Here is a 14,762-nt window from a genome sequence, read left to right on the forward strand (position 1 = left end):
AATAATGGGCACATGATCCCCATCTGTGCTGTGTAATGATTTTGAGGCAAGTTGGGCTGAAGCTACAGAAAGCAGCAACTTTGATAACAATGCTTTCCTGCCCAAGGCTGTAATCACTTCAGCTGGCTACGGGCCATTGATCAGTCAAGTCCCGAGCACCTGGAGGTAGCCTAACTGTAATTTGAATTCCTCAAGGACTTTACAAAAACCTCGGAGTCAAGATGCACAGCCAGAAGTGAGGTGTGTAAACCTTTTGCCCTATTAATGGAACTAATGAGAGGGGAGAACTGTTGATAAAGGAAAATGAAAAGGATATTTTATTCTTTGGATACTTTTAACATGCTAACTTGATGTTTGTGTTCCCAGTTTAATCTGTGTTCTTCTCAGAACTCCAAGGAAGTAACTGAGTTTCATCAGATGCTTTGATAGACCTCAAAGGAGCATTATGTAAATCCCAGGAGGACTCTTGGGATAATTGAACCTTTTGGGCCACTGACCAAGTCTAGCAGAGGAGCATAACCCAGCAGCCACCCAGCTTTTAGCCAGGGATCTAAGTGAATGTTGTTGAGAGAAGGAGTAGGTGGAGAAATCTCTGTGTCATTGAAAATCTCAGCAGGGGCTGGCATGGAGTGTTCTGGAAGGAAGGAGATGGATGCTTTTGCCTAGAGCAATGTTACTCTGAAAGAGTTGGGTATTTGTACTGAGCTGAGCGGTGTGGTCATCCCAGGCTGCTGGCATTCCAGGCTTTGTGTGGATTCTGTCTATGGGAACAGAGATCCCATAGAGTTTTAGGTCTTTTGATCTAAAATTACTGCCAAGCAAAAGTAATGATGTTGAGTCCATGCTAAGTGACTCAAGTAAATAATACTAGCAGAATTTCTAGCTGTCAAATAACACTTTGTTCTTACTCCTTTTTCAAATAATACCTGAGCAGAATCCTACTCTTTCCCTTAGTGTATTTTTCCACTTAATGATTCAGTGTAATTTCCTAATAATAGAGATAGATATATGCTACGTGTGTCCTAACTCACTCACAGAGGTGAAGGGGGGAAGTGTGTGGTAACTGAAAAGTGCAAGCATAAAGAATATTTCATGTATTTGTATTGTCTTTTACTTGAGTACTCACTCAACTCTTCCCAAGCATTACCTGTGCCTCATGCATCTTCTTTAAGACAGCAGAGCAGTAGACAAAGAAAATGAGGCATGATACTGTTAAGGAACTTTTCTTGAAGTGAATTATAGATATGATGAGGAGAGGAACCCAGGAGTTCTGGAGGAATATGTGTAGGGCTATTCCAAGTTAAATAAACTAACTTTTTATTTCTTATATCAAGTGAAAGTCAAAATTCCTTGAGAGTAATTCAGTTGTTCCATCTTACGATTAAAAAAAGAAGCAATGTCAGTCAGAAAGCAATGTCTGTGTTCCTGTTGAAGACTCAACTACAAGTTTTGCCTGCTTTAAGTGGATAAAAAAGGGTGGAAGCAGCATAGGTTAATGAGAGACCAAGGTTTCAGTTCCTGCTTCTGGAGCAATGGCAGCTTCCTGATCAGCATGACAGTGTCATCAGGATGGTTCCTTTGATGACATGGTGCTAAACCTGCAGTAAAATCTGGAGCAGGAAAATAAAGAGCTGGGGAGAGTTTGGGATTTTCTTACAAAGGCTCAAATTTGGATCTGTTGTTTCATCCAGCATTTCTGAAAGCGTGTGAGCTAAGTTTCTGTCTGCTGTAGGGGTGCTTTTGCGTGTGTTACCATCTGTGGCAAGACTGCAGGCCAGGCATGCCTTCTCCTGATATTGTAGCCCAAGCTCCTGCTTTATCAGCACTTTTACAAATACAATAACAGCAGTTTCCTTGTGCTCATGGTGGGGATTTGCTTTGTGAATACTTGTGTTGCTATAGCTACATTTCCCTAATGTTCATTATTTCTCGTAGTGTCCTTGTCACTTATCCAAAGGTGCTGGCATTAAGCAAACTCACAGCATGTTGTTTCTGCCTTGGGAACTATTGGTAGGTGTGCTGAATGAGCCAAGGGTACTGCAGCTGGTGCCTTGCCTGGAATAAATCTGCTTCAGCCATGAAGGAAGTGGTAATGGAAGTAGTTAGGAGCATTTTACAGCAGTGTGATGGGAAAGGAAAGCCTACAGTCATTGGAATGTCTTTCCAAGAGTGTTGAACAGGAAGGAGAAGAAGGGATTGTCATCTCTCAAGAGAACAAATGCAGGGAGGGGAGGGAGCACAGGCAACCTCAGTTAATTGCTAGGTTGTGTAATGAGCTGGGGTGCTGGACAGCTACTGTATAGTCCCCATTGTGTCTGTCGCCTGGTTGGGGGTGTACTGCTCTCAGGCATTTTAACTGCTTTTTGGGGTTTTGTTTTTGAATGGTTTAATGAGAAAGCTAAATAGCTGTATAATTCAGAACAGGATTGCAAAAAGTTCACTGTCCCTCAGGCGTGAATGTGTAACTGGTGCTGTGCAGAAAAGGCAGTGAATTCTGAATAGCCGCCTACTTCATATGGGAGGACACTGAACTGTTAAGACTATGTAAAAAAGTAGAGATGATTGCTGGCAGATATTTCAGACTGACATCAAAGGTATGCTCCATACTCTGCATCTTTTCCTAATCTCCTGTATTGTTTCCTCAGGCCTTGATCAGTCCTTAAGTGATATCAAAACAGCAGCTATCACTTGTTAATAGGCACCAAAAACTCTACCTCCTAATTTCAGTAGGCTGTTGGATATAGCTGTTGGATGGAATCTTCTAATCTCTCTAAACCAGTACTTGCATATTAAGGCCACTGCGATGATTAAGTAATTGTAATTAAGAAACGTCTGTTGTGTAAGGAGAAGCTGAGAGAGTTTGGGCTGTTGAGCATGGAGAAGAGAATGCTCAGGGGGATCTTACTAATCTGTACAAATTCCTAAATGGAGGGGAGTAAAGAGATAAATAAGCAGAAATAGATTTCTCTTAGTGGTATCCAAAGACAGGACAAGATGCTATGGACACAAACTAAAACCCAGGAAATTTCCTTTAAACATCATAAAAAAACTTTTTTACTCTGAGGATGGCCAAATAGCGGAACATGTTGCCTAGAGGTGTCAAGGAGTGTCCATCCTGGAGATATCCAAAACCCATATGAATAGAGTTCTGAGCTCAAGGTGACACTGCTGGGAGTTGGAGGGTTTACACTGGATGGTTCCCAGAGCTTCCTTCCAATCTCAGCTGTTCTGAGTTGTGGTTCTGGGATCCAGTGCTAGTTTTTCCATGCTGTTGGGCCTGGAGAAGCATGAATGAAGTATGAGGTTCTATTATTCCTGATGTGCACAAAGTAAGTGATATATTGTCATATATCAGTATGACAATACAGAATACTTTTCTAGTTTCACAAGCTTAATTCTAACCCTACAAAGCTACACCTATGCAAGATTATGTCCAAACCACTCTTCAGGGTTACACATATCTTATACGTGCTGTGCCTTTCCATCACACACATTACTGGACATTTAAAAGATTCATCTAATAGTGGACTCTAACTCTGTCTGCTTAGCCTGCAAGGGTGAGCTCTCTTTTCTGTGTAAAGAGCTCAATTACAATAATATTTAGTCAGCTTTGCAAGCAGTAGGCAGGGAATCTTCACGTTGAGTCCAGCTTTGTGATTTAAGCTGTGAGAAGTACCATTATCCTTCACAAGTAACTGAGTGTCTTGAAGCTGGAGTTGCTGCTCCTGTGTAATTCCAATAATTAAGATACTGAGATTATGCAAAGTTCTATTTATTAATGCTAACACTTTAAAGGAAGAGAGAATAGTATAGATAAACTTAAATTTCTTCAGATGTTGGGAACTCTGATTTGTGCTGCAACAAGCAAGCGTCCAGTGTGGGTGCAACACACTGTGAAGACCCTGTTCTGTGGAAGGGGTGCCACATTTTAGTCATGTGAATGATTTTTATTTTTTCCTGAGAAAATAATTCCATTCAGTATTTCTGTTATCCAATAGAAAGAATGTTCCTGTGAGAGTTTCTAGCTGCACTTGTAAGTATAGGCAAGAAGTCACAGTGGCATAATTTCAGTTAGCAATTGGAATCTGCCTGCAAGCCCCCTGTTACATTTATCTGGCCGTGTTTACTCTGCAGCTGAGGGACACGGAGTGGGTCTGTGCCCAGGGCAGGAGCGACCGGCTGCACTTCGCCCTGTCGCTGTCGCGATGTGCCCCTAGATGGCAGCGACTGCTGCTCTTTTTCAGGACGGACCCTCTGCAGTTGCTGTATTAGTTCTGACACAGAAGGGCCTGTTGCTCAGTGAGGCCATAAACTTCAGCTGAAAAGGCAGAAAAAAATTACTGGCTGGTCGCTCAGGCTTTCGAAGAAATTTTAAAGGAAACATGATTATATTAGGACAAGTCAATTATTTATACCTGACAATGCTCCTGTAGACAGTAACACCCACTTTGTCAGGTGTGGGTATTTTCAGGTATCTTTTCCATTGCAGATGGGGTACTAGAGTACACAGAGACATCAGCATGGAGCAGTTCTGGGTCCATGGAACTCAATGAAAATGTTGATAGAAAAATGTGGACATTTGTTTTCCCCTACACACATGATTTTGTAACCTTACAGCTATGCAGTGGTTGTTCTTGCTGTACTTGCTTTTAAATTGAGATAAAATGGTAGCTATAAAAAAGCTTAATGAAGGTAAAAAACAGGTACTTCTCCAAAATATGGTTACAAGTTGTGCTGTTCTGTGGACAGAGCTACTGGCTGAACACAGAGTATGACTGACAAGGTTTTGAGTTACAGAACGAATCTGAGGACTAGCATGCGTTTACTTCTTTGGTGTGCTTGTTATGGCAGGCACTATCTTCAATAAACGTGCTCTTTTTGTTCACATTTGCACTGCAGTTTGTCCTGATTGGCAACCAGGTGTTAGAGCACAAAGGGTGATCTCAGTTCCTAAGTTTTCCAAAACTCTGTAAACCTTGGACAAATCACCAACCACTGCCTCACTTGCCTATGAATGAAATGAGACAGTAGAGTTTCCTTTCTTTTCAGTGTATCCTGACTTGTCAAGCAGTGTGAGCTCTGTAAAGACGGGTTATCTTTTGTTCCAAATGAGTTCACATCAGTGAGCCTGGATCTCCAGGGAGTTGTGCATGAATAAAGAACACTTTATTTATACTGGGACACTCAGTTGTGCTGTGTGTGTGGGGAAATGCTTATCAGCTGCTGGATGTGGCCACATTCCACTATACATCAACACAAAATCTGCCTTTGGAGGAAGTTTACAGACAAGCCCTCATGAATAAAATATTTTCCCTAGAGCTCGAATTGGTTAATAGTCAGGTATTGCAACTGCTTTTTTTATAAAAAGAAATTGAAATTAAGCAGATTGTTTTAATAAATCTTTTTAATATCTCTGTAAAACAGGAAAAACTTATGTCAAACAGCAAGCACATCTGTCAAACAGCTGCAAAGATGATGTACAAATAATGACCTTTGAGATTTGTCTTCTGAGTCCAGAATACTTGTTCTAAGCCACAGGAAAAAAAAAAAAAAACACCTTTGCATAAAATACAGGAATATTTTTACTAGGAAGCTTATTAAATTATTGTGGTACAAAAGATGAATTGTGTATTCATTACAGTGTAATGCATTGATTGCCTAGTACATGTGAAGCAATTAAAGTGAAAGGCCAAATACCAAATTAAGGTAAAAAAGTTATGAGAAAATAATTGGCTGTTGATATTTGACAAAATTGTGTGAACAGACCTTCGTATGCAACACAGAGATAATAAATGCAGAATACATGGAGAGTAATGCTTCAAGGAAGGACCAAATTCAATGAATTTAAGACAAAACATTGAGTTCTTTATATGTTTATATTAATATAAATCTAGGGTTATTCCTGAATTTATTTAGCATTGCTCTGGAACTTTATTAATAAAGTTTGAAATTAGCATCTGGCTCACATAATTGCATTTCTATATTGGAGACTGCCTTCAGACTATTGGAAAGCAGAAAGAAAAAATGGGCCTTGTCCTTAATTATAATTGTATTACAGTGGCTTTTTCTAAAAGCCATACTTTAGATTTTTATTTAATACCCCATTCTTTCTGAATTATAAACCTCTAATTCATAATAGGTAATAAAATAAATAGTTATTTTATTTTCTTGCTTCAACTGCAGTTTTATACTCAATGCCTCCTAATCTTTTCTCTTTTGCAGAAACCAAGTTTTAAAAATATAAACAATTTAGTTAGATTTTTTCAGTTTCCTATGTTTACAAGAAATGCATATCTAATAATAGGCATTCCTTGTAAATATATCTAATAATGCATATCTTCTAATGCATATCTAATCACTTCCATATGTCACCTTCTAGATAAGGACTTAGAAGTACAACAAATGGAAAAAAAAATACAATCTTACACCTTGAACAGCAGATTTCTGTTCAAATCTACCCACACAAACAGAAACACTTTTTACAATAAAAATAAACTGTACAGAGAGTTCTTTAATTTAAAGATCTGATTCAGCCCCAACTGAAACCAGCAGGACATCCCATATTTCAGATCCTAGGTAAGAATGAGAAGATAGTTAATCAGTGTAAAGGATTAGGGAAAGATGAAATGTTTGTGTGTACCACAACGCACACACAGTTGTTTCACTGGGCTTATTATTGCATTTCTTTTTCTATGAATGTGGAATGAAAATATTGGTGCTATCTACATCTGTTCATATTGCTGGGAAAAAATTAATATTCCATCCAATTATTAGAATGCTCTTCCTTTGAAGAGGACCAGGGTTTAAAGGCATCCTACTTTTTATGTCAATTTCTTGATTTAAGATGTCTGGTGATAGTGGTATAAACTCATGGGCAGGAAATGGGTCTAGATTGTTCAAGCAACCAAAGGTCACCAAACTGAGTCCTTCCATGCAAAAGCATAACTGGTGGAGTAAACACTGATTTGCAGTCCAGAAGCAAACAGTGCACAACAATAGATGAGGGACAACTAATCTTACCTTAACAACAATAGAATCTTAGATCTTTATAGTTGCCCTCTGGATACTAAAGCTAATTCCAAAGGCTGCTACATCCTTGCTACAGTCCCAACACATATTCCTAACAATGAATATGTTATCACACAGAATGCAAAAATTGTCCATAGCAGTTTGACACAGCAGTGTTGCACTGCTGGCAGGCTGTTTCTGCATACTTTGAGCCAAGAAATAAATGACTTGCACAGGACACGTTAAGCAAGGTTTTTAAATTACTTTGTAATCTAAAAAAGCATATATTATAACACTTGTCTGTGCTGGCATGACATCTCTTTCAAGTAGTTGCAGAGCAGTCCCTGGAGTCCAGTGAAATAGCAACAGGAAGAGTCATGTTGTAGGAATCATACTCAGTAGGAATCCATGGCTCGCAGGATCTGAAGGACTTCCAGCACAACTTCATAACAGAATAAATACTCATCCTGTGTGTGGAGACACCAGTGTGAAACACCTGCTTACATTCAACATAAACTCTAGACAAAGAAGGATGGACTAGCTGAAGTTATATGTTTAAATGTTATATAATATCACATCTATATCATATGGATACAAAACGTACACATTTCAGAGAATCCTAATTCATTTTGTTCCATCACTGGTAAAAGTACAGGAACTCTGTAGTTTAAGCATGTACTCAACTCTCATTAAGGATAGTGAAGGTTATATATTTGCTTAATTTTATTCTTATGCTCAGTCATTATCCTGAAGAAAAATCTATCAAAGCGTGTGCTAAAATATTTGCCTATAGGAAGAGCTTGAGTCTTCTCTTTTTATTCTCACCAGCTGTTTTCTCTAAGGTGAGTTAGCAGCATATTTTCTTTTATTTTGAGTGAAAAATCTTTTCAGGAGTGGGTTTAGCTCAGGATAGAAGAGTTTACTTGGTGATGACAACTCATCAATAGCAAGAATTCAACTAAAGGGTATAATTTTGCAGGGTAGGGTTTATAGTAAATCTCTGTTTTTGTGATACTTGCTTTTCTTCTTGTGTTAGAAAAAGAAAGGGGTGTGTGTTGCATTTGTCTTATATTGCTGTTTTACTTTTATTTCACTTAGTAAGGGACAGACTTTCATATTTAAAACTGGACACCCGTTGCCTAGAGGGCTGTTATTTTCCTCAATGAGAGCACTGAAATGATATTTTAAGCCCCAGCTTTATCATAGCATATGGAGCTGTACCACAGATTGAGGCTTTTTAAAAAACAATGATCTAGTTGCATATTTACAACTTACCTTAGTTTGGATCATGCCAAAACGCTGATCTCGCAAATCTCTCACTATCTGCTTGATGTTGAACTGTCAGAAGAGAATTGTTTTTACTTTGGTTGATGTGCAAATTAGAAAGAAAGATTTAAGCATATTCAGATGGGGAGGCTGTGACATCTCTTTTAGAAACAGTATATTTGTAGTTACTATCTTTGTGGTTTAAAACAATGAAAGCTGGGTTTATTCTGTTTTGTTAGGGTGAATTCTTAGAGGATTTATTCTGTTCTAAGACGTTCCCACCATGCCGTTGACATCCCTACCAAGTTTGTAATACTTAACAATGACCTGTTTGATACTTACACATAAATCTTTTTCTATATGGCTGAGAAGAATTTCAACACACAGCAAAACTCCACTTCTTCCAATGCCAGTGCTGCAGTGAGCAATAATAGGTCCTCTCCTGTGAGCTTTTCTCATGTAACAAATAAATTTTACAAGCTGCTCAGCCAGTTTGGAAGTATTGTGGTCTGGCCAAGTGGTAAATTGCAAATGACTTATGATGCGCTTTTCTTCCGTCTGGAAGAGAGAGACCAGAAAGGTTAAGAATTATCAGTCCCAAAACCAGTTTTCAAGGAATTCCACTAAAAATTTTCCTAGAGCCTCATTCTTAAAATTGTTTGTTTACTCTACAGTTCTTTAGCTTTTCATACTTGACTCTATTAATGTTTCTTTAGATTTCAAGAAACACACTCAGGAACACAGGCCTAGGAAATTTGCTTCATATGACTTTGATGAGTCGCTTAAGTTATTCAGTTGCCTTGAAAGAATGTAGTTATGTCATTTATTGGTAATATTAATTAAATTTTCCTGGGTCAACACTTCTCGTTGCCAGTTCACAAAGCCACATTAAAATCTGAATGATAACTTACCTGGATTTTTACTATCAGATGAATTTGAATGTAAATATGGATTTCTGCTGAAGTAGACCTGTGGCTTTCTGTAGTAGTTTGCTACTGATTTAGTACAAACATAGCAAACTTAGCATGTTCATGGAAACAATCACATGTGGTGTTCTATCTTGCCATTTTAAGAGTGTTTCAGGAAGACTCCTATCAAATGCTTTACAATGCTTTGCACTCAGTGACATAAGGTGCATTTCCTCAAATTGTTATCTTGATGGAAAAGGCACCAAGTTTAGTCTGGCACAGATGTTTTAATTATGCCACTACATAATATGTCCTGCAGAAATTTTTGCAAAGTTTTGCTTAATATTGAGGCAAGAATGATGGACTTATACCTGCCCTGTTTTCCGTGTTCTTCCACCTGGATTCTGTATTTGTTAAGTTTCTAACAAATTACTGCTAGATTTGTAGTTTCATGGGTGTTTGTGTATTTTCATGAACAAAAATGTATCATTTGTCCTAAATTCTAGGATGAAAGCCACCTTCTCCCCCTTTCCATTCAACCACCATTACAAATATGAATCCACTCTGGTGGGGATCTGATTTGATGAGAACAGTAAACAATTCTGCAAAACACTGAACACACCAGTTCTGTGACTATTAGAGGTCTCATTTTTGGAAGTCCTTGTCCAAACATATGCAATATTATATCCATTGCTTATGCAATGAGCAAGAAGAAAGCACCTCATTAATCCTAATTTCATGCCTGTTATTCAGATTTTTACATCCCCCAAAAATACCGGGCACATATTATAGAAGCAGACAATACTACTTGTATCTACTCACGTAAACTATGTAATCAATTTCATCATATATGAAAGTATTAAATCAACTTACCTGCTTGCTGATAATTTCTATTTTTCTAATTATGAAGTATTCCAGAGGCTGGTAATTGTGTAGCCTGAGATAGAAATTAGCCAGTTCTTTAGAGTTATAGGGAGATTCAGGCCAGTATCGATGGCATTTCACTTGCCCTAGCTCCACTTCTTTCGTCATCATGGCAATCACATCTGATTCACTCTCCCAGACCATTTGCCAGAAATCAGCCATAGTGGATGGAAGAGGCCCTTGGGTTATAATATAAAAGTGTTCCTCTTCTCCAACATTCATTCTAATGTAACTTGCATTAATGTAGCCATTCTTTTCTCCCAGAGGAACTCGTGTCTTATCATCTGTACAGAAACAGAAAGATGCTCTTTCAGTTGTGGAACTGAAACAGAGTTCTACCATCTCCAGAACTCAGGAGAGAGGAAACCTCAGTCTCTCCAGAAAAGTATTCCTCTGGATTTTAGAACACGTTTGACTACTAGCACTAATATTAACCATTGCAAGTAGGAATTCCCACAGATAAATTGTGTGGTTCATTGCAGCTTTATTTCTCTTGAGGTACTTGTGTAACACTGTGAAAAGCCTTCTAATTACTATAGAATTGTTTTCCAGTGTTCCAACATAGTGTACCCAGTGCTGCTTCTCATGTATTGCATAGGAATGTTGTCACTGGATATTGGTGTTATAAAGGAGAAGAACCTCTAAGAATATATGTACTGCATCACTGAAGATAGAGATGCTACACATTTTTGCATGTGTTGTCCTGTTGCTGCAGTTTAGGAAGACATTAAGGGTCCAGAATTTTTTTTTGTGTTCCTCTGATGACTTTGTTCACCAAATGTATGTTCTCATTTCTGTGCATACTTACATGGAAGGATATCTCGGTATCTGTTTTTATTCTGGTTTTCTGGTGCTTTGCCAGTTCTGCAGTCATCTATTGGCTTCACATGTTCTAAAGCCTAGATCAAAAAGAAATAGTCAATCTATGTTGTTCGCATCCTCAACAGACAGCTTTTACAGTGTCAGTGTGAACAAATTTTACTGCTGTATATAACCCAAGGCTGGCAAATAGACTTCTTACAGAAGAGAATCAGTACATCATTCTGTAAACTTCTAGGCAAAAAATTCAATTTGCTTTGTATTTTCTCTTCCCTGCACAATATTTCTGCATTTTCAAGTGATATTTCCAACCCTCATCCTCAGATCCCATCGTTACAAGTCCCTTTTGTATATTGCTGTATTATAGATGTTTGGAATACTGTGTTGGCCAAATGTCAGCATTTATGAATGATAACACAAGCAGTAACTATTGCACTATGAACAGTGCAAAAATGACTGAATACTTTTCAGTGATGGAGTAAGTGATAAATATAGAGAACAGCACCAATGATACTAAGTGCAAATCATACAGTCATTAAGAACTTCACAGCAAATTTAGGGGAATTGAATGCAGAGTAGTCAGAAGCAGGAATGTGCAAGTTCATTTCATTAAATTTTTGTGTTACCTCGATGTTTTTGTTATTCTTCTACCTATTTTCTGTGCGTTGCACAATGCTCAATCATCACATTCTGCCACTATACATTTATAAGAACTGAAATACATATGACAGTTCTTGAACACTTGCATCAGTTCCTACGGCTTTTACTCAGATAAAATATCCACTGCCTTTGGTAACCAGCACTTTACTTATTAGATCTTTATGTTTTCTGTGCAGATGTGTGACTGAGTTCATAGTAAGCTACACCTACATCAGTAACGGAATGTAATGAATGAAAATTAATACATGCCCTTGAGCCTTTCGGGAATGTCAGCAAATCCTATACACTTCAGCCTGTGGGATTTTGTACTCAGAAAGTCAGAGATATAAAGGCAAGTGAAAGAAACTGATAACATTGCAATTACTATGGAAAAGTGGCAGCAATCCATTGCACTGGTAATGAGCATGTCCTTTAAAGGAAAATATCTTGAAGAATAATGAGATAATCTGTTCTTTGGGAATTTGATGTTAACTTCATATTCTGTTTATGTTCTGAAACAAGAGATTTTACAAGCCTTCCTAATTTTACATTTTTTTCATTATTTATATGCAATCAGATGTAATTATGTGTTTTCATATCTGTGGAGGTACATTGCTTTTTCTTTGTAATTTTGTTACAAAGTTCCTGATCATAACAGCATCTTGTGGCAATGAGTTACATGGATAACTGGGGTGTTCCTTTGAGTGGAACATTTTCCTTTCAACTGTTTCTACTTTAGTGAATCCTTAGCAGCATGGATTTCTTGCTTAGGTGCAGCCCGTAGGATAGTTCTTAGGTAGATGTTCAGCAGTTTCAGTTGAGCTGAGAGGGTAATAAGAAGTCAGTCTAGGAAAAAGTGATTCCTAATCTACATTGTGAATGTCTCATTTTTTATTTTCCTTATACATGGGCAGTATCTTTGAACAGGGAACGTAGTAAGACTGATATGCATGGAAATAGAGATGCAAATACTGTACTACCACCCAAACAGCAGAGTAGAAGCCCCATTTTGGCAGGAATAATTATCAGAGAAAAAGGATGCAGTAAAGATATACAAACTAAACTCCCCTACAGTATGCATTGTATGTAAAGCCACTTTCTTAGCTTTGCTGAACTTTTAAATCTTAAGAAGTGTTCAAAGTTTACCATAAACTCCTTTAGCACCTCTTGATTCTCAATCTGCAGCTGAAGTCCTTGAATAAGACCTGTTATGCCAGTCCTTGGATCTACTCCACTCTGTGATGGTTTCAAGTTAATTAACTGAGTCAGTTCATCTCCAGAAGCAAAGGTTCTGTCTATGTATCAAGAAAAAAAAAAAAAGCAAACAAAAACTCAAAAGAAATAACAAAAAAGCAAGAAGCTTTTAATTATTATTGTTCATAGTGCAGAATCTTGCCTTTAAAAACTAGGGAGCTACAGTGTGTATATTTTGCTGCTTATATTGTGGAAGTGAAATATGAGAAAATGGAAGAAAATATTTTCAACTTACTTATGTTCACAGCAGAAAGAAGAATAAGTCAACATCATGGATACAATTAGCACCATATTTCATGTTATTTGGAAGCAGATCCAACTATTGCAAGTTATTTCCTCACACAGTTTCTAAATACAGTCTGTTCTAAATAAACTGTTCTTGCCGAATTGGAGACTTTAATGCTAGTTTATACTGGTATAGGAGACTGGCCACATCTTTACAGAGAATTATCTTTGCATTTCCAACATTTCCATGCCAATTAGTATTGCCACACTCCACTGCTAGGAATAATCACGGCAAATTCTTCCTTCCTAAAGTAAGCAAATATATTTTTCTTCTCATCTTAACTCATACTGCCCTTCAAGAGCAATATATGAACTGTCTTTGATGCACCAAAGTCAGGATTCAGTTTTACTACTTAGCTCATCCTGAAATGTGTGTTCTGGTCCAGTACTTGACAGATTAGGAAAATAAACATTGCATCTGAAAAAATATCACTACTCTACTGGAGTGATAGAAAAACTTTTGTTCCCATGTTGAGTAAAAACAGTAGCTTGTTATGTAAAAAATAATGTTTTGAGGTAGAGGCATTATGGAATTTGGGTTTTTTAGTCATAGACTGTTGTTTGCAAAGGATAACATACCAGCTATCTCAAAGAAAAGCTGATGATGTGTTCCAGGGGTTTGTTGCAGGATGAAGACAAGAAGCATTGCTCTGCTCTCCTCCTGTAATGTATCATCACTACTCTTAATTAATTTCTGTTCCAGTAGAGTTGTGCTTGCTGTGTTTATGTCTGGGCTACAACTTTCCCCCACTTTGGCTGAGCTTTTAAGACATATTCTGCCTGTATTCCAGTCTCTAACCCTCAAAGAGGCTCCTATTATCAAGTTGAGGGTGCCAGTGAAGACAGATCCCCACTCCAGACAGGGCACATTATTTCCCACTCAGCTCTCCTTACAGATCAAGGGCAATTAAAAAACCCCAAACTCTGAGCAGGTAGTAGATGATAGATTGTTTATAATGTTCTGTTTGTTGGCCAGCAAGGCTTGTCAGTGTGAGGGAGTTACCTGTGTTTTACTTCTAATAAGAGCCATCAGCAACTCATTGCTTCCACCGGGTGAGAAGAAGCAAGGAGAAGAGAGACCAGTCTGTATTTCACAGAATCTTTGAGATACTGCAGCATCTTCAGTATGATTACTTTCACATTTATTCTCATTTGGAGCAGAAGGAGCTTAATTTTCATAAAGGAACAATTAGGCAGATTCTTTCTGTAAACTCTTCCAGGTGTCAGAGGGGCTTTGGCACCTGAGCTGTGAAAGTGCTTCAGTACATGCTTAAGCATGCTTAAGCAGTTCTAGAGATTTTAATGAAATTGTCACGGGGGGTGAAATTCAGTGATTCTGAGGAAGAAGTCTTGAGAGACAATTTGACCCTTTGTTCTGCATTTTTAAGTGTTTATTTACTTATTTTGAGAAGTTGTATGGGAACAGTCAGGGAGAGAGGAGAGACCTCATGATATAACTCTCAACTCTCCTTTGAGAGTTACAAAAGTTTGGATGGCCTATCTATGCATCAGTAGTAAAAATTGCGTCTTGAGTGCTCTGGCCTTTTAGACTGAAAGAGCAAATCCTTAGCTTGTGTACAAGAGACTAGTGTTGTTCTCAGTGTACATGTATGGAGATGCTGGGTTATGCTGTTGAAGAAACAAGAGAAGTTTTTGCAT

The 14,762-nt window shown here is 37.9% G+C and overlaps 1 protein-coding gene across 1 annotated transcript in view; it reads right to left on the reverse strand.

Annotated features, from left to right (window-relative positions):
• Positions 1-4,071: 4,071 nt before the first annotated feature.
• The window catches only part of FRMPD2 (FERM and PDZ domain containing 2), a 62,092-nt gene continuing 51,401 nt past the window's right edge, over positions 4,072-14,762 (reverse strand). Inside the window, exons 40-45 of the mRNA XM_058810973.1 lie at positions 12,711-12,859; positions 10,915-11,005; positions 10,056-10,390; positions 8,752-8,832; positions 8,284-8,346; positions 4,072-4,254 (exon numbers count right to left, since the gene is read on the reverse strand). Of these exons, the coding sequence (XP_058666956.1) occupies positions 4,072-4,254; positions 8,284-8,346; positions 8,752-8,832; positions 10,056-10,390; positions 10,915-11,005; positions 12,711-12,859 (902 nt within the window). The remainder of the gene's footprint in view (positions 4,255-8,283; positions 8,347-8,751; positions 8,833-10,055; positions 10,391-10,914; positions 11,006-12,710; positions 12,860-14,762) is intronic.

The sequence above is a fragment of the Ammospiza caudacuta genome, chromosome 9 (assembly GCF_027887145.1).
Source record: "Ammospiza caudacuta isolate bAmmCau1 chromosome 9, bAmmCau1.pri, whole genome shotgun sequence".
Lineage (NCBI taxonomy): Eukaryota > Metazoa > Chordata > Aves > Passeriformes > Passerellidae > Ammospiza > Ammospiza caudacuta.